The 19466-nt window shown below is 39.2% G+C and overlaps 1 protein-coding gene across 3 annotated transcripts in view; it reads right to left on the minus strand.

Moving 5' to 3' along the window:
• sorl1 (sortilin-related receptor, L(DLR class) A repeats containing) overlaps nucleotides 1-19466 on the minus strand; it is a 182135-nt gene that overhangs the window by 51350 nt on the left and 111319 nt on the right. For all 3 annotated transcript variants that reach the window (XR_009442868.1, XM_048561943.2, XM_059638993.1), the window contains exons 19-27: nucleotides 17806-17978; nucleotides 13385-13516; nucleotides 11300-11391; nucleotides 8021-8267; nucleotides 6262-6400; nucleotides 5350-5520; nucleotides 2744-2857; nucleotides 2290-2412; nucleotides 1019-1138 (exon numbers count right to left, since the gene is read on the minus strand). Coding sequence is in view for 2 of the 3 variants with exons in the window: in XM_048561943.2 (XP_048417900.2) it covers nucleotides 1019-1138; nucleotides 2290-2412; nucleotides 2744-2857; nucleotides 5350-5520; nucleotides 6262-6400; nucleotides 8021-8267; nucleotides 11300-11391; nucleotides 13385-13516; nucleotides 17806-17978 (1311 nt within the window). In the remaining variant the exon portion in view is untranslated. The remainder of the gene's footprint in view (nucleotides 1-1018; nucleotides 1139-2289; nucleotides 2413-2743; nucleotides 2858-5349; nucleotides 5521-6261; nucleotides 6401-8020; nucleotides 8268-11299; nucleotides 11392-13384; nucleotides 13517-17805; nucleotides 17979-19466) is intronic.

Here is a 19466-nt window from a genome sequence, read left to right on the forward strand (position 1 = left end):
AAAAAGGCTTTAAATATTACAATTCCCAATTTAACCTCTTCTTGATAACAATAGTCATTTCTGCAACACCACTGAATCAATTAAGCTGCTTTGAAAACACCGCAAAACACTAACTTATCAGACTATATCCCTGAACTCTCTTTAGTCAAACAATGAAAGCAAAATTACTACTTATGCCATAGTTCAGCTAATTAAATCTGCTCTAGAATTCTACAGCACTTCTGCTAACAAAAACTGAATCAAAATGCTGCTCCTTGCTCAAAAGTTAAAACCATCAATTTCTTTTAGACAAACAGGCAGAAAGCTAGCCACCAGGATACATGAACATCAACTAGCCACAAAACGACATGACCCACTAGCACTCGTATCCTTACATACAAATGAGGAAGGACACCACTTTGATTGGGACAACAAATCTATCCTAGGACAAGCCAAACAGACACGCACGAGAATTCCTAGAAGCATGGCATTCCAACCGGAACTCCATCAACAAACACATTGATTTGGTGCCCATCTACCATCCTCTGAGAAAAAGAACAGGAAATGACATCACCAACCCAAGGAAACCTAAACAGATAAACAGAAAGCGGGACATAACACCAGCGCTTTGTCGGAGGCTCACTGATGATGTTACCTAGAATGGTGACGAAACGTCTGAAAACTAACCTTCCAGCTCAGCGAGCAAACTCACATCCAGAGCCTCAACCTGAGCTACAAATCTTCTCAAACCTTGCTAATTTCTTTTAAATTAAAGCACTATAACATGGTACTGAAACTGGACTTGCCTGGCTCATTTTGGATGCTACAAGTGTTGCCAACATATAGCACCAACAAACTGTATAACTAAATGTACTGACAAATGACCTCTGGTGCTTTGCTCATTTTTAACATTATTCATTCAGCTAAATATTTACCAGCAGTGAGACATCACATTTTTCAAAAGCACAAAAAAATCCAAGAAACAAAGAACAAATTAAATCTCAGTGAAGTTCGCAATAACAAATGAATGATTACTTACAAGTGCAGTTCAGTTCATCTGACCAATCTCGGCAGTCATTGTCCCCATCACATCTCCAAGACAAGCGTATACACATGCCAGTGGCACAAGTGAACTCACCACTCTTACAGTTGTTCAAAGCTGTAAGGATTTCAAGTGAGAAGAATTACAATGCCAATTAGATAAGATTTATATATAAACAACGCATTTATTACGTCTGCATAATCTGATTTCATCTTTGAAAAAAAAAAATTCAGATGTCACAACATGACTAGACCAAAAACATTGTAGTGTTGCAGGTAACTCAATTCCTTTATACAAAGGATATTTTACATCAAACAAATTTACTACCAAATGCCATATTTAGCTGACAGTAATTTATGCATATACTGAAAACACAGTTTATCTGCAGACAGTCTATTCATTGTGAATAATTAACTGCTTCAGAGATCTTCTATGCCAAAATCCAAATTAATCAATCGTTAGAAGTCTTGAGAGTCACGTTTCAAAAGAATTAATACTGTTCAAAGTAACAAATTATTTGCAGCATATAACAGATGGGCTCATTTCTATAGAACCAGAAACTAAAAGCGTATTTCACATAAACGGAGGAATTGGACGAACATTTCCCAAATAGAAAAAACAATTGGTCAGCCATGGATATTACCAAAAATAACTTTCAGAAAAAAGGTGTTTTCATGAGTTAGTCAGTGTTAATCTCCTAAAAATTTAGACTGTATTTCAAATAATTGTAGGCACCTCTATCAAATGCGACAAAGAATTAATTGCCTTTCAGATCCAGAAACACACCAACCCAGATATTTAATGGCTAGGCATGAGGGTCAAAAGAACATGGTTGAGCACTCGAACTTCTCCATAAAACCTTTTATTAGTTATTCAAATCTCACTGACTTGAATGGGGATAATATCAGCTCAACTGTTTGAACACAACAGCCATTTAGTTTTAGATACACAGATTGAATTTGTAATGGAAAGGCTTGACCAGTCACAGGTATCTAAACAGACCCCACTGGAGCCCAAGGTGTAATTAGAGAGCAACGACAAGGAAAACAAATTCACTCAATTAGTGCAAATTCCCTGTAGTTAGTTTGGCAGAGGTCTGGGTCTGCTTTTCCTGGAGATGAAATGGCAAGTCATTTATCAATCTCTCCAACAATAGATTCAGGGTTTACATGGAATGTCGTTAAAAAGTACCATAGTGAACTAACTGGATGCATGCAATGCTATAGCCAATTAGGTAAAAATAGGTTAAGGCTCTTTAAGTCACTTACAGCACTGTTCCTCATCGCTATCATCCCCACAGTCATCTTCACGATCACATCTGTATGAAAGTGGAATGCACACCCCAGATGACCGACATTTAAACTGAGAGTCAGGATCGCACGCAGCCGTTGCTATGAAGTTTAAAGAAAAAGGGAGAAATACTCGTGCTTACTAAAAATGTATTCTTTTCAGTCATAAACACTATCATAGGACATCCTGTATCAGTAAGTAGACAAAATCCAGTAAGATAACCAAAACGCAAGTATTAAAAAAAACCAGAAGTCATGTTCAAGGTAAAGGTTGATCCTAAATGGGAGAAAAGATAATCAAACAGATGAGATATTTCACCAAATCCCACATCTAATAAATCTAAGTGAAGCTGTGTGAAATTTGTTATAGCATTATCCTACATAGATAGCTGGACAACACTTGGCAGGGTCAAGAAATTCAAACAGTACTTACGACAATTTCTTTCGTCACTATAGTCACCACAGTCATTATCATTATCACATTTCCAAATGCTGCTGATACATTTGCCATTGGAGCACCTGTACTGGTTAGGCAGACAGGTATGTTCTGTAATAGAACAAACACGTTTAAGAAACAGGTGAATAGTTGTAGGTTGAAGCAAAAGTTTTCATGTTCTCAGAAAGGCAGAGGGAATATGGATATCAAGTAATTTCAAGCTGCTAGCAGGCCTGGTGACAGAAGTGAGTGATAATCAGTTCTCTCTGCAAAACACTCTTGGTATGCAATAATCATGGTGAAGCGAGGAGTAGGAGGAATGGAAATTGCAGCACTGAATGAATGAGGCGAGTGCATTCAAATGATAGGAGAGACAGCCAGTGAATAAGGAAGGACAGTTTGATCAGCCACTTCACACCTGTACATCTTCAAGTTGACTAAACATTTTCGAACAAAACAGTTTCCTTCTTCCCAACAAACTTTAGTTATCTCACTATTTACATTACAACTGCAGTAACGAAAACAGAAATTCCTAGAAAAGCTCAGCAGGTCTGGCAGCATCTGTGGAGAGAAATCAGAGTCAACATTTCAGATCAATGCCTGAGAAGGGTCACTCAACCCGAAACATTAGCTCAGATTTCACTCCACAGACTTTGTTGAGCTTTTCCAGCAATTTCTGTTATTGTTTCTGATTTATAGCATCCACGGTTTTTTTTTGGTTTTTACAACTTTAGTAATGGCAGCAAGTAGCTTTACCATGAGCTAACATTGCAATTGTGCTGTGAAGGCAGTTGTAGATTTTAATTTAAATCTAATGACAGAGCTTTATACATTATAACCTTTCAGATATTAAACTCTTGCTCAGAAATTGTTTGAGTAGATCTTAACAGACACTAGCATTATTTTAGTATAGCACTATGGGAGCAGAATGTGAAGTTATACGTTTGGACAATTAAAACAAATTTTACTTGTAAAAATATAATAAAGTAGTATTTTACATTTCAGGTAAATAAACATTAATTTATAATTTTCTAGTTCACACACATGCAGTTGGGCATTTGAAGATCATTGTACAATTCTGAAAATTCCAAAGTTCAGGAATGACTTGGTCTCACACAGTCCAGATTAGAGATGTAATAGGATTTTGTATTTTAAGGCTGCACTTATGTGGTCACATCTGCATTGTTGTTATGTGAGTTCCAATTAGCACAGAAGAAAAACTCACAGGATAAAGGAAAATAGATTCTTTAGCAAGGCCACTTCATGGTACTTTGTATTCATAGAATCATAGAATTCCTACAGTCTCGAAACAGGCCTTCAGTCCAACAAGCCCTCACCAACCCTTCGAACATCCCACCCAGACCCATTCCCCTATAACCCACCTAAGTTACACATCCCTGAACACGACAGGCAATTTCCCATGGACAATCTACCTAGTCTGCACATCTTTGGAATGTGGGAGGAAACCAGAGCACCCGGAGGAAACCCACACAGGCATGGGGAGAAAAAGTGCAAATTCCACACAGTCACCCGAGGGTGGAATCGAACCCGGGTGTCTGGCGCTGAGAGGCTAACCACCGAGCCACCATGCTGCTCTATACCGACACAACTTAAGGACCAGCTCTGCTGCCATCTTTTATCAGGTCTGACCTCCCAAACACTAAAAACACCCGTCTCAACTGTGACCTCTGAGTTGAAATCTGTCCACATGCCACTCCCTCCAAGATAACAATGCAAATTAGAGCTTAACTTTATGAACAAGGTATTGCCTGCTGCAAACAGATCTGTAGTTACACTACCGGAGATCACTAATTAAAGTATTAACTGCATCCTCACATTTGCTGTTTTCTGGTGATAGTGACAGACTAATTCAAAAAGTATATTTTTTAAAATTCTTGTATAGGATGTTAGTGTCACTGACAAGGCAGAATTTATCGCCCATCCCTAAACATGATTAAACTAGTTGATTCTCTGGACCATTTCAGAAAGCAGTTAAGAGTCAACACTATTGGTGTGGGTCTGGAGTCACATGGAGGTCAGACCAGGTAAAGACAGCAGATTTCCTTCCCTAAAATGAACTAATTAGTGAACCAGACCAGTTCTTACAACAATTGGCAGTGGTTATGTGGTTACCATTAGGCTGGCTTTTAATTCCAGATTTTTTTAAAATTGAATTAAAATCTTGCCATCTGCCATGGTACGATTTGAACTTTAGACCTCAGAACCATTATCTTGGGTCTCTGGATTGCTGATCCAGTGACATTATCCCATACCACCACCTCCCCTGATTGTTACACAAAGGTTCCAATTTTTATCCACTGTTTGCACGTGATGGGTGACATGATTCAAACACACCATTCACTGAAATTCATTCTAAGACTCCATAAGGTCAGGAAATGCTGGAAACACCAACTAAGGTCAGGCAGAAATAAAAACAAAACAAAGTTGTGAAGAAATTCAGTAGGTCTGGCAGCATCTGTGGAGTGAAAAATGGACTTAACACAGTCCAATACAACTGCTCTTTGGAAGTGAAAATATGCAGCCCATTTGGTGTAGCCATTAAGAAACATTTTCAGATCGCTAACCACACAATAAGTTCTCACCTTGTCGCACACAGATGTTATTTCTTAGTGAGTAACCATGGGGGCACTCACAACGAACATCTCCAGATGGTAAAATTGTGCTCTTCACTCCCTCAGGGCACACACATCTCTTACCAAACGGTTTGGGAAGACAGATCAAGCTGCAAGTCTTCTCCGTACATGCATTCTCCCCTTTAAAATAAATACAGGTGGTTAGTAAAAGCTTCATAGCAGTTGCATGAGCAATTGATGAAGGGTGTCTATGTAATATTCACCAATCCTGTCTCTCCTTGTGCACATATAATTTGTTTATTTCAATATAAATTCCTTCTCTGTAGTAACATTCAGGTATGCCACACAACTTAGGTGCAGCAGAAACAAAAACAAAAACAATTAATAACAATTAGTTTAAAAAAAAACTTCCAAAATGTCATGGTGACCATATCTAGAACAGTCATCTGTGTGTTAAATTGAATGTTACAGAGCCACTGACCCTCTTCAGGTAGTCAGCCCTAAGAACTGTCCCTAAATTCTGCATTTCTACACCTCTGGTCTTGTGTTTCATCTCGCCACTCACCTCTACTTAGTGACATTGGTGATGCTACAGTAGAGAGTGTTTTACTTGCTAGAGATAAAGACCAATGCCATGGACAGTCACTTGGCATAATATTTCAGCTTATTAGAAACCTGCAAAGTGTGCAATTTCTTTGCATAACCCACTATTCATCTCAAGACAAAAACCACGCCATTTCGGTCAAAGTACATAAGTGGTCTACTGATAATTTGCTCAGCTTATTAGTTCTTCCAGCCCACTAATTTTTGTGCTGAAAAAAGATTCTTAGACTATATTTAGATTCTACTGGAGAGCAAAAATGTACATAACAACCTAACTGTCTAGACCAGAAACACAGCAAAATACACAAGAGCAGCTACCTGTTGTCTTGTCTTTGTAGAAAACCTTCATATCCATGACTCCAGTTAAGCCAGTAACCAGGGGCTCCACATCAGAGCCATCATGCTTATTTGCTCTGAAGATGCTCATTTCAGACCAATCATCCCAGTAGATCTGATTCTGAAACCAGCAGAATTATTTTCTTAGTCTCAAATTAGTAGAGGCATAGAATTCATACTTCTTAACAAGAAGAATGAACTTGTATTTATTTGGAGCATGGTCTCAGTCTCAGAACAACACAAGGTACACTTTGATTTTGTGAATCACTTCTGAATTACTGCTCCATTGTGCAATGAGATCCAAACGCGCAAGACAGGGTTCCATAACCATGAAAATGGAATATCTATTTGTAGGTATTGGTTGAACAAGGAACGCTGGTTGACACCCTGGAAGAACTCTGTGCTCCTCTTCAATTTGTGCTCCAGATTGGAACCCAGTCCTAACATCTTACTGCTCTTTCAGTCAGTGGGTCAAAATCCTGAAACTCCTCCTAAAAGTACAGTAAAGTAGCAACAACAACAATGCAACTGGTGGGTGTGGGGAATGCGCTGCCGACAGTGGTAGTGGAATCAGATACTTTGAGACTTTTAAGCAACTCTTGGACAGGCACATGGAGGTCAGTAAAACATAGGGTATTGCAGGGTAGGTTGATCTTAGTCGGACAATATGTCAACACGACATCATGGGCCGAAGGGCCTGTACTGTGCTGTACTGTTCTATGTTCTATGCACAACAGGGAAAGCAGCAGTTCAATGCGATGCTCCATCACTGCCTTCTCAAGGGTAATAAATACTCATCTTGCCAGTGACATCCATATCCAATGAGTGTACGAAACAAGATGCCAGCTCCTAAAATGCAAGGTTCCATGTGCAATGTACCTAAATAGCAGATGAGTTTGTCTACTTAAAAGCGCTGCACTTAGGAATTTCAAAAGGCTGCCTTGAAAATTCTCATTTATGAAGCCAAACCAGAGCAGGTTTTAAGAATAAAAATTGGGGCAAACCAGGAACTAATTAGGCAGATATAAATTAACAATATTTTCCTGCACCTATCCACCAAATTTCACTTTAACAATTTAAAAGCCTTCACTGATGTCCTATAATTACCGATGTAAAAGGCTTGAACAATTAATGGCAGTTAGACAGCATATGCCTAAATGTTCCATTTATGTAAAGCTGTCTTCATCATAATAGATTTACTTGTCTGTGACAACTTACAGAAGTTAAAAAGACTGTTAGACAGAATTGAGAACGAATTCTACTTGGCAGTACAGAACTTGCTCGAAATAAAACTATCAACGTTTTTCATCTTGCATTCAACATCAGAGACATAAAGTCAAATTTCAAAAGGGAGAAACACTGCATGAGGAAAGGGCACCAATTGTTTGTTGTCATGTTGAATGTATCAGGGAGCTACTGTCCCAAGCTTCTGTTTAATTTTTTATTTAAAAATGAACAATGCCTGAACATCCTTCTTTTTCCTGCAGAGGGCAGGTCCCTGCATATGAACACAGAGATTCCAGCAAAAGCAATGTTTCTCAAAAGACATGATTCCGTGATCAGACAGCATGTTCCAAATGATCAAGAGTATGCTAATAAATACATTGGCGATCAACATTAGTCAGACTCACAATACGTTCATACTTCCATTTGGCCCGAAATGTACAAAAAAAAACGTAAACTTCCTCAATCCATCTTCTGCAAGTGATAAATGATAGGTCCAGCACTCCAAGTCACATACCTTGAAAACACTAATGGCATATGGATGGGGAAGGTTCTGTATCACTACAGATCTCTGATGGCCATTGAAATCAGCTCGTTCAATTCGGTCAACATAGGCTTCAGTCCAGTAGATCCAAGAACCATCCACTGTAATCCCATTAGGCCATTTAATGCCAGTAGTGATGATTCGCGTGACATTAGATGCATCCATCCCGCTTCTGTAAATGCCTGGAGCATCGTCACCCCAATCTGTCCAAAACATCAGGCTATGGAAGAAATATCATAACAGATACAATTAATTGCCTTACACTGTGTTACGAAACAAAACCCAGCTGCATGAACATTTTCTGCAGCTAAGAACAAATGTCCTTTAGAAACAATGAAAGGGAAGCTACTTGCAATGCAGCTTTAACAAAAGGAAAAACACGAAATGACTTTTCTTCCACTGGCTTCCTTCAACAGTTTGGTAGCAATATGTACTTCTAGTTTTCTATGACATTCAAATTTCAGTGAATATCCAAAAATGAGCACTTTTAACCTAGATTACTTACTGCAGTAAGTTTAAATCTACACACTTGCAAAAAAAATGGCACCCTATAGACTAGGTGGACACATCAGCACCACTTCCACAAAATAACATTCTCTAAATCAAGTCATCAAATAGCACTGAGGGGAGACATAATTCCTTGCAGACAGGGATATAAATCTGGGGATAGAGTCTGTAGCAGCAAACATGTAGTATTCCTGGGATCACTGCCAGTCTCTCATATGATGCACAGAACCCATGGGCACCAGAGGACAAGTCAGGTCCACATGTTTTTAGCTTCTCCTCACTGGATCAAGAGTCTCCATTAATTAAGATGGTGAGCCAGATCACCATTACCATTTCATCAAATATGCTTTCCTCATCTGCATGGTCATAATTTATAGCAGTAGTAGAAAAGAAGGTTAAAATGACAAAGGCGTGCAGCGTAGATTAGCTTTTTATTTGAGCATCTGAATCAAAAATATTCTAATCAAACGTAAAAATGCTCTCGTGCATTGCTTAGCATGTAGGAGAACAGTGGGTTGAGACCTGGAAGGAGACCCCTGCCTGTTTCCTGTGCTCAGAAAAAAAAAGTTACACAGCTCAAAAGGGAGGAAGAAACTATTCACATGAGATTCCAACTGAATAAAAGGTCTTATTGAAACAATATCCAGTTTCATTGTGCTGTAGGATTGCTCAGTCCTAATATCCCTTTACATGGTGTGGTAGCAAATTTTATTTGGCAAATCACTCCATTGAAATGCTTTGGGTTATCTGACTGCATCAAAGATGCTGTTTAAATTGCTCCAGGAAAAAAAAACTCCATTTTCCCCCAAGTCTAAAGCCAAATAAAAGAAGTGAAAAGGCAAAACAGAGGGCAGCACTCAGGAAATTAGCTTTATTCCATATTGAAACTAGTTAATTCAATAATAATTAGGCTGAGCTTCGTAGCAGTGCCACATACAGATGATGCAAGGAAGATACAGTCACAAAAACTCCACCCGAGTGTCAAGCAACTGATGAACTTGCCCTCCGGCCTGAAGGTTAATATATTTAGCCAGGCTTCTGGTGTTCAGTGAAACTGTGGGTGCTGAGTGCCAACAGGCTACACAGCTCCCAAAACGTTGGCCTCAGTAGGACCACTGGTGCACGTGCATTCAGTGTGATGTTGCTACATAGGGAAATGTAGTGATGCGGGTTGTGCATGCGTAGATCTAACTTCGCCCATGGATGTTTGTTGCCAGTAACTGCCTTCACTGTGACCATCTGCTTACGTGCATATGATCAATTTACTGGCCTTCTCTAAGTATTATGAAGTGATTAGCACAAATGCAAAGACAGAAAAGTGACTACTTATTTTAATGCAGAATTCATGTATCAGTGTGAATTTAGAAATTTCTGCACATCCTATTGCGGGAAAAAAATGGATCAATGAGAGAGAAATTCTGCATGAAAAAGTCACTGCAAATGGAACAGCACTTCCTCGTGTAAGGAGACCTGCATGTACTGGAGCTCCTACAATGCAGTCTTGTGCCACTGGATGGCATAAATATATCTAGTTTCAAAAGTCAATGCTTCTCAGCTCCCTCTAGTGTTAGGGACACTCAGATTCAAATCAGCCACATTTACAGATGCTGGGGGGAAAAAAAATCACAGGATCATAGAATTCCTACAATGTGGAAAGAGGCCATTTAGCCCAACAAATCCATACCGACCCTCCAAACAGCATCCCACCTCGACCCCATCCCTGTACCCTTTGCCCTGTAACCCTGCATTTGAAAACAGTTCATCCATTGCCAACATTTATAAATTCATTTCCCAGTAACAGCCAATATGAGGAAGCTGAACTTCAGGCTTAATTCTCAAACTATTTATCTATGTTAGCTGCAGTAGAGCTTTTTAGCACAGAATGGTACAGCACAGGATTTTGTGCCAAACATGACACCAAATTAAACTAATCATTTCTGCCTGCCCTTGGTCCATATCCTTCCATTCAGAATCATTTGAAACGGAAACAGATCTTTCAGCCCAACCAGACCATGCCAAACAATTCCTCGCATATTCATGTGCTTATCTAAAAGTCCCTTAAACACCCCTTTTGTATCTGCCTCATGGCTCCCTCCACTCTGTATAAAAAAAACTTGCCCCTCACATCTCCTTTGAACACTCCCTGCCCCAACATTAAATGCGTGCTCCCCAGTATTAGGCATTTCAACTCTTGGAGGGAAAAAAAAATTCTGATTGTCAACCATATCTATGCATCTTAATTTTATAGACTTCTATCATCTCCCCTCAGAATCTGTCACCAAAGAAAATAGCCTGAGTTTTTCTAGCCTCTCTGAATAGTTCAGGCAGCCTCTCCTTCTGTTTAAACATTAGGGGTTGCTCTTTTAGCATGGAGATGAGGAGAAATTTTGAGGGAACACTCTGCCTTAGAAGAGGATGGATGTGGGGTCATTGAATATTTTTCAAGGTGGAGGTAGATAAATTCTGGCTGGATAAGGAAATCAAAGGCTGTTCAGGGGAGGTGGGAATGTGTAATTCAAATGACAAACGGATTGGCCGTAAGCTTTATTGAATGAAGGAGGAGGTTCAAGAGCTCTTAATTCATACATTTGTATATTCCTCAATACTATCATGGATTGGAAGCTGTATATGACTATTACTAGTAATTTCTAATAAGAAATAGTTACATCTCAAAACGGACATCTTGAATTCTTCTGACAAAATGCAACATTACACACAAGGTTAAACTAATTTCCTGAAGCTTACCCTTCATTAGGAACTAGCACAAGTGCCCGTGGATGGTCTAATACAGTGGAATTCAGCAGAGTAAGACGAAGATCTCCATCAGGATTTGAAACCTAAGAAAATAAATTTTAAAAAGAAACAAATTTATAACCTTTACTTGGACCTAAACATCATTCCCTGCCAACGAAAATTTTTAAGAGCATCTCACTAAGTGCTATTAGAACAGATTGATATGGTAAGCATTGCACTGAACTGATTTACTGGAATTTCTCTTAAATAAACTCACTGGATGACACAAGTCAGCTATAACAATGACATTCAACTTCAAGCCAGAAATTAAACAATAGCTAGTTCATCCAGAGTCAAGGTTCAAAGTTTGACATTGATAAATCAAAGCAGAATACACTGATTTAGTTTTTTTGCAGACATTTATGTTCAAGTGAACATTGAGGAACATTTGTCATATTTTTGTTTCATGTGAAACATGCTAACAGCAACTTATAAGTCCCTCCGCCCAACACAAGAAACACCTTTACTTTGCAGTAGGATGTTCCATACATAAGATTCTCATGTTGCAAACTAGCCACTTTATGGAAAACTGAAAAAAAGAATCAAGTTATATTGGCTTTACAAGTTGAATTGTGTGCTGCAGAGGTATATCCACTTAGGACTACATTAAAAAACAGAATATATTGCACTCGGGATTGCTAGCAGTCTGACAAAATCAATCTCAATGCGATCTGATCATTTATTGAAAAGTTGAGTAATTGTACTTTCAGCTATGACATTGTTTTGCTTTTTTTCCCCCGGTTTAATAAAAGGAAGATGATCACTTTTCCAAAGAGAAGCCATATTCAAGGCCACAAAACAGCACAGTAGAATCTGCTATCGAATCACAGAAACCTTGTGTATGCTAAGTTGTACATTTCCAACAGAGTGGTGGGGATTAAAGACAGTGAAACAACGTGTTAGCCAGTGTCTGCACTGCTGACTACCATCCAAAGTTCTTTGTTGAACTGGAGGAGTTGAGGATAGGACCAGATTTGTATTTTGCTAATAAGTTAGGCCCACCTGGATGGAATGTGCGGTTTGACTAGCTAGGCTGAAGAAACTTTAGTTCACGTTGAGTCACAAACTTCAGAACAGCGTAATAATAAAGGAACAAAAGCCCTTTTCTTTTTAAGAAGTCAGTTATACGTCATTTCAGTTTCTGAATCATGTGCTACCTCATTCTAATTTTTGTTCACGTACCAACAATATTCAATGACTAAGTCAGTCATTATTGTCTATCCCTAACTGCCCAGGCAGCAGATAAGAGTCAACCTCATTGCTGTGGGTCTAAAATGGTGTATAGGCCATTAAAGACAGTGGATTTCATTCCCTGAATGACTTTAATGAACCAGGTGGATTTTTACAACAAATCATGGTCACCATTAGGGACAATATTTTTGAATTACAGATTCTTATTCATTTCAACATCTGCTATGGTGGGACTTGAATTTATGTCCTCAGAGCATTGTTGTGGGTTTACAGATTGATAGCCCAGTGACACTACCACTATGCAGCCACCTCTCCACTTGTTTCTCAGACAGATTTAATGCATGCTTTTCAGAACCCTTTCATCAGGAAACAAATTAAAAAAGGTTAAGATTCAGCTTTCAAATAAACTGCAGTCAATCAGTTTAATTAGAAACAAACAATTTTACAAAATTACTTGTATACATACAACATTTTGCACGAGAAAGCAGTCGCTATATTGATCTTATTTCAATTAGACCTTAATCCATTAAGGAAGGTCCAGTTAATCTAGCACACATTATACTAGTTGCTGGAATACTGTAAATTATATTGTGAAGTGATTTTACCTTGCCATTTCATTCACATTACACCCAATTATATCACTTTCTATAGCTCAGTAAATTAATCCAATGCCAGGCTGTTGTCATTGACACGTTTGGTCCATTTATTGAGATGTGAAGTCATGGGGCAACAACAGATTCCATTCAAATCACTTTGCCATCTGAGACCGAATCCAGTTCAGCTTCTAACCAATGTTTGAATTGGACATGGGCAATAAACATTGAAATAAAACAATTTATTACTTGCCTCCAGTTTCTTGGCTCCGGCATCTATCCAGTAAAGAAGCTGACTGATGGGTTCAAAGGCCAATGCTTCCACAGTTTGTAGACCATCTTTGATTACTATATCCTGAGTAGTGTTTCCATTTAAGCACAAACGCTGAGTAGAGAAGAAAAAAGTGTGATTAGGTACCTCAACATGTTGAGAACTACAATATGACAAAGCAATACATGAATGCTTCAGTGCAATATAAAATGGCTTTCAAACCCTTTTTCACATCAGCAACAAGTCTTGAAAACGTAAATTCCTATGAGAAACCACAGTATTAATGCTGAGATGAAGCTTACGCTTTGGTACCCATAAGAAAAAGAAAATCTGGACTTATTATTTTCAACAGATCCAGACAGTAAAACTGTAAAGACAAGTTTATTCCTTGCAAGTGAAACATAGAACATTACAGCACAGTACAGGCCCTTCGGCCCTCGAAGTTGTGCCGACCTGTCATACCGATCTCAAGCCCATTTAACCTACGCTATTCCATGTACGTCCATATGCTTATCCAACGACGACTTAAATGCACCTAAAGTTGGCGAATCTACTACCGTTGCAGGCAAAGCGTTCCATTCCCTTACTACTCTCTGAGTAAAGAAACTACCTCTGACATCTGTCCTATATCTTTCACCCCTCAATTTAAAGCTATGCCCCCTCATTCTCGCCGTCACCATCCTAGGAAAAAGGCTCTCCCTATCCACCCTATCTAACCCTCTGATTATTTTATATGTTTCAATTAAGTCACCTCTCAACCTTCTTCTCTCTAATGAAAACAGCCTCAAGTCCCTCAGCCTTTCCTCGTAAGACCTTCCCTCCATACCAGGCAACATCCTAGTAAATCTCCTCTGCACCCTTTCCAAAGCTTCCACATCCTTCTTATAATGCGGTGGCCAGAACTGGACACAATACTCCAAGTGCGGCCGCACCAGAGTTTTGTACAGCTTCACCATAACCTCTTGGTTCCGGAACTCGATCCCTCTATTAATAAAAGCTAAAACACTGTATGCCTTCTTAACACCCTGTCAACCTGGGTGGCAACTTTCAAGGATCTGTGTACATGGACACCGAGATCTCTCTGCTCATCTATACTACTAAGAATCTAACCATTAGCCCTGTGCTTTGCCTTCTGGTTACTCCTACCAAAGTGCATCACCTCACACTTGTCCGCATTAAACTCCATTTGCCACCTCTCAGCCCAGCTCTGCAGCTTATCTATGTCTCTCTGCAACCTACAGCATCCTTCATCACTATCCACAACTCCACCGACCTTAGTGTCGTCTGCAAGTTTACTAGCCCATCCTTCAACGCCCTCATCCAGGTCATTTATAAAAATGACAACAGCAGTGGACCCAACACCGACCCTTGCGGTACACCACTAGTAACTGGTCTCCAAGATGAACATTTCCCATCAACTACCACCCTCTGTCTTCTTTCAGCAAGCCAATTTCTGATCCAAACTGCTATGTCTCCCACAATTCCATTCCTCCGCATTTTGTACAATAGCCTACTTTGGGGAACCTTATCGAACGCTGTGCTGAAATCCACATACACCACATTTACTCTCATCTACCTGTTTGGTCACCTTCTCAAAGAACTCAATAAGATTTGTGAGGCACGATAAGATGCAATTCAGGCTAGCCATCTAATAAAAGATTTTCCAAAAAACCTGCGGTGTCATATATCTAAACACAAAGTCTAAAATATTCAATTTCATTTTCTGGTGATACTGGGATTTTAAGATTCAAGGCAACAGCCACAATATCTGTGTTTCAAAGCCAATTTAAGCTTGACATTAATCTGTGCATGCGCTATGACCTGATTAGGGATATGGCATTCCAAACATGACTGGTATCAAACCCTGAAAACACTACCAGTGGCTGGACTGCAGCTAACTCACCCAGATCTAGTCAGATTCCATATGCCTGATAAGAGCGACAAAACAATAGCTACCAACACACTTAACGTGCCAACAAAATTCTATGTAAATTCTATTCATCCACTTGTGCATTTTTTTCCCTCCCTTCCTTGCTTTCCCCATTCCCCTGGATGTGCCTCTCTACCTCTCTGTTGCAGGATCTTCCTCCATTCTCAGATCAATACAACTGTCTTTCATCAGTGCAACTCTTGACTAGTTACTCTCATATTAACACAAGACTGCACCTCTACAAATCTTGTGAAATCTCATACAACAAGGGACCTTTCATATCATGTTATTAGGCATGTAGAGTCGTTCAATAAAATTTTGTAGCAGAAAGCTTTACTACCTTCGGCATATGAAGTTTTGTAAAATGGAAGTTTACATAGAAAAAAAAAATTTTGCGCATGAAGGAGTTACAGGTCTTGCCTCGAAATGAAACAATTATCGATGCAAAGTTTTTGACAATATTATGAGAATTAAAACCGGTTACCAAAAATCTGGGTTAACATGATCCAGATAGCATGTAAAGAGCCTGGGTTTTCAGCATTATTTTCTCTTTGCTACAGGTCATGAGAAGGGCAAATAACTGCACAAACTGGCCTCAGGGTTACTTGACCCCTCCTTTTTCTTCAGCAATCAAGTACTGGAAAAGCAGGTCCGTGAGCAAGCCTTCTCAACTCAGCACCAACTAAGGTCCATAAGTGAGCAACTGACAGCCAACCCAAAGGATTCAACTCATCCCAGGCTGGATGACTTGACCACCCAGGAGGCTAGAGCAGTTGACTTGTCAGCAGCCTCATGTGGGGTGTGACTCCTGAACAAATATGAGGGGTTTACTGGACAGCAGTTTTAAGTCTTTAATTGGTGCTTGATCTGTTAAGCTTTCAAGCAGGTAGGGTTGGGGAGTCATCCGCCCTTCACACACTTCATTCACGGATCACTAAATGCCAGTCAAAAGGAATCTTTTAGGCCACAGGAAGAAGGCATTCAGCTTAACGAGTTCATGCTGGCCTCCAAAAAGGAACAATCCAGTCAATCCCACTGCCCCACTCAAACTTAAACTACAGGGATCATTTCTTGTAAATGCAAGTCCAATTTCCACTGGAAATTGCTGACTGCTTTCACTTCCACCAGCTTGGCGGGCAGCAAGTTCCAAGTAATTATCACTCACACTGAAAAAAAAATTCTTCTTCACACTTCCCTTGTCCAAAATCTCAAATCTGTTTCCCCTAATCTTGTAGCAAAGGCTAATGGGAGATTTTCCTTGTCTAATTTATTTAAACCGCAATAGGATCATTTTTATTATATTGGAAATTATCTAACATGAGCTTGCAAGATATTTATTAAAATATTTAAAATGAATCAATGTATGCAACATTCACAACCCAAATAAACAACGGTCCATATTTTAACTCAAACTCCCTCACTATCTGTGCAAGTTATCTAACAAGTGATCATTAAATGGGATAAAAGAGAAATTAAGGTGTAATAGCACAGTGGTGAAATTACTGAATTAGTAATCCAGAGACCCATACTAATACACTGGAGAAATGAGTTCAAATCCTACCAAGTAACTGGAAAATTTTAAATTAAAATTATTTCAATAAATTTGAAATAAAAAGTTAGTCTCTAAATAAACAAAGTAGATACTAGCCTGTCAACATTAAAAACCCAATTAGTCCACTCATAAAACCAGAAGAAATAGGAACAAAAGAGACCATTCAGTCCCTTCAGCCCCCTCACCATTTAATAAATCAAGGCTGATCCAAGATTCCTCACATCCATGGAATGTTTTTCAGGGAAAGAAATCTGCTTTCCTTACTGCGTCTGACCACAAGTCTACAGTTCCACAGCAATATGGTGAACTCCAACTGCCCTCTGCAAACTACTCCATGGTGTCAAAAACCTCCGGATAGTAGTATACCACATGGACTGCAGCAATTAAAGGCAGCGACTCATCTTCAGGGGCAATGTGGATGAGCAATAAAAGCTACTTTTGCCAACAGCACACACATCCATGAGAAAAATCAACTAGCTTACAAAAGAGGGCATCTACTAGAAAAGATTTCACCAAAATATAATTTATTTGCTGCATTAAAGCAAATCAGCATGTACCATCCACAAAATACATTGCAGTAACTCCCAAAGATCTTCAACAACACTTTCCAATCTCAAATCAATATGGAGAAGTGAACAGATGCATGGGAACATCAGATCCTGTAAACTCCCCTCCAAATCACGGATTATCCCAACATGGACCCAGCACCATTCATCAGTGGTCACTGGGTCAAAATCCAAGAACTAAATGCCAAGTGGTCTGCAGCAGTTCAAGAGGTTTTCTCACCACTGTCTTCAAGGAGAATTAAGGATGGAAAATAAATGCTGGCTGTAATAGAGAAACCCGCATTTCAAAAAAGTCCTTAAAAACTTTATATACTGTTATCCTCCCAACTTAAGACTAGGAGCAGTATGCGCTCACCTGGATAATATCCTGTGAAATATCTGCCCAATAAATGCAGTTATTTTCATAATCAAAATCCAAAGATACAGTGCCTCGTAGACCCTGAAGTGGCAGTACCTCATCTGTGCCCTTGGAAAGATCATAGCGATGAATAGAGCTCCTGAGAGCATAAAGTAGGAACTCATTTTCCTCTGTAATCAAAAACAAATTTTAATGCCGTAACTATTTAGATGACGCAACAGAGAGAGAATATTGACTCTCCAGTAATAAATAATTATAAAAAGGCTTCATTAAGGATAATACATTTGTAACTTGTCATATACGTTGCCACATGCAAGTTCTTTGCTTCCTGTTCTTTTGGTTTGCCTGTTTCTATCCCTCTCTAAATGGTCTTTCCATTGACCTCACTTAATTCTCATCTATATGCTGCCCCTCAACGAGATGATCCTAAAATAAAAGGTTCTTCAGGTAACACTGATCATAACACTCAGGCTCTCCCTCAATTGATTCTTCCACTGCCCCCAATTTGTCATACTGCATACTTGACATCTAAATGATGCACGAGTAGAAATTTTATCCAACTAAGTACAGGCACTAGCTTCAGTGACACCATAAAGTCTATTCCCAAGCCATCAACTCTATTCGTCTGACTACAGCGGAAGGTTAAACCCCATCCATTGTAACACTGGTATTGATCACATATCCACAAAGGCTGTCTAATTCCATCCCTGTAAATTGTCCAATTCAACTACTGAGTCAGCTCACCTACTGCTAAAAATCTTCACCTACATCTTTATTATCTCTAGGCTTCGTTATTTGAATGCTTTATTGGGTGGTCTCCCATCTACACGCACACTTTCAGATAATCCAAAATTCTGCGGCCCACATTCTAAAGTATATCAAGGCCCATTCACACATCACTCCTGTGCGTGCTGACCTTCGTGATTCCCAGCTAGCACACACATGGATTTTAAAATTTTCACTCACGTTTCCAAAGCCCTTCATGGTTGCAACTCTCTTTGACCTGGTAAACTTTTCTTTCACTTTGTGCTATTCCAAACCTAGCTTCTTGTGTACATTTCAGATTTTAGTTTGGATAGTGCCGGTGACCATGCTGTTTGGTACCTTGAACACAAGCTCCGGAATTCGCCCCCCCCTTTAAAACTCGGTGGCTCCTAAACTCATTACTGTCCTTTAACATAACCTTTAAATGTACACTTTTTGACCATGCTTTTGCTCTCCTGCCTGAATATCTCTTTATGAACTTGTATTTTAATTTTTTAAAATAATGGTCCTGTAAAGTGTCCTGGGATGTTATACTGCATTGAAAGGTGCTACACAAATGCAAGGTGCTGCTGTTTTTACATTGGCCATTTAATTCTGTTTAGCTCACTTTTCATTTACACTACTTCCTAAGAAGAATAGATAAGCCTTCTCTTTCAACTACATTAACAAGACTCTGCGGCAATCCATTTAGTTATGATGACAGTGACACCATTACTCTTCCCCATGTAATTACACAAATCTTGTCAACTTTTACAATGTGATCTCAAATCGACAATTTTCTTTTGCTCAACGTTTATGTTGGGGCATTTGCAGACTCCTGAACAATTAGAGGAAGAGTCTGCCACTTTTGTCTTGTAAATGGTTTCTGTTTATCCATGGAAAGCTGACCACAA

Source organism: Stegostoma tigrinum, chromosome 32 (assembly GCF_030684315.1).
Source record: "Stegostoma tigrinum isolate sSteTig4 chromosome 32, sSteTig4.hap1, whole genome shotgun sequence".
Taxonomy (NCBI): domain Eukaryota; kingdom Metazoa; phylum Chordata; class Chondrichthyes; order Orectolobiformes; family Stegostomatidae; genus Stegostoma; species Stegostoma tigrinum.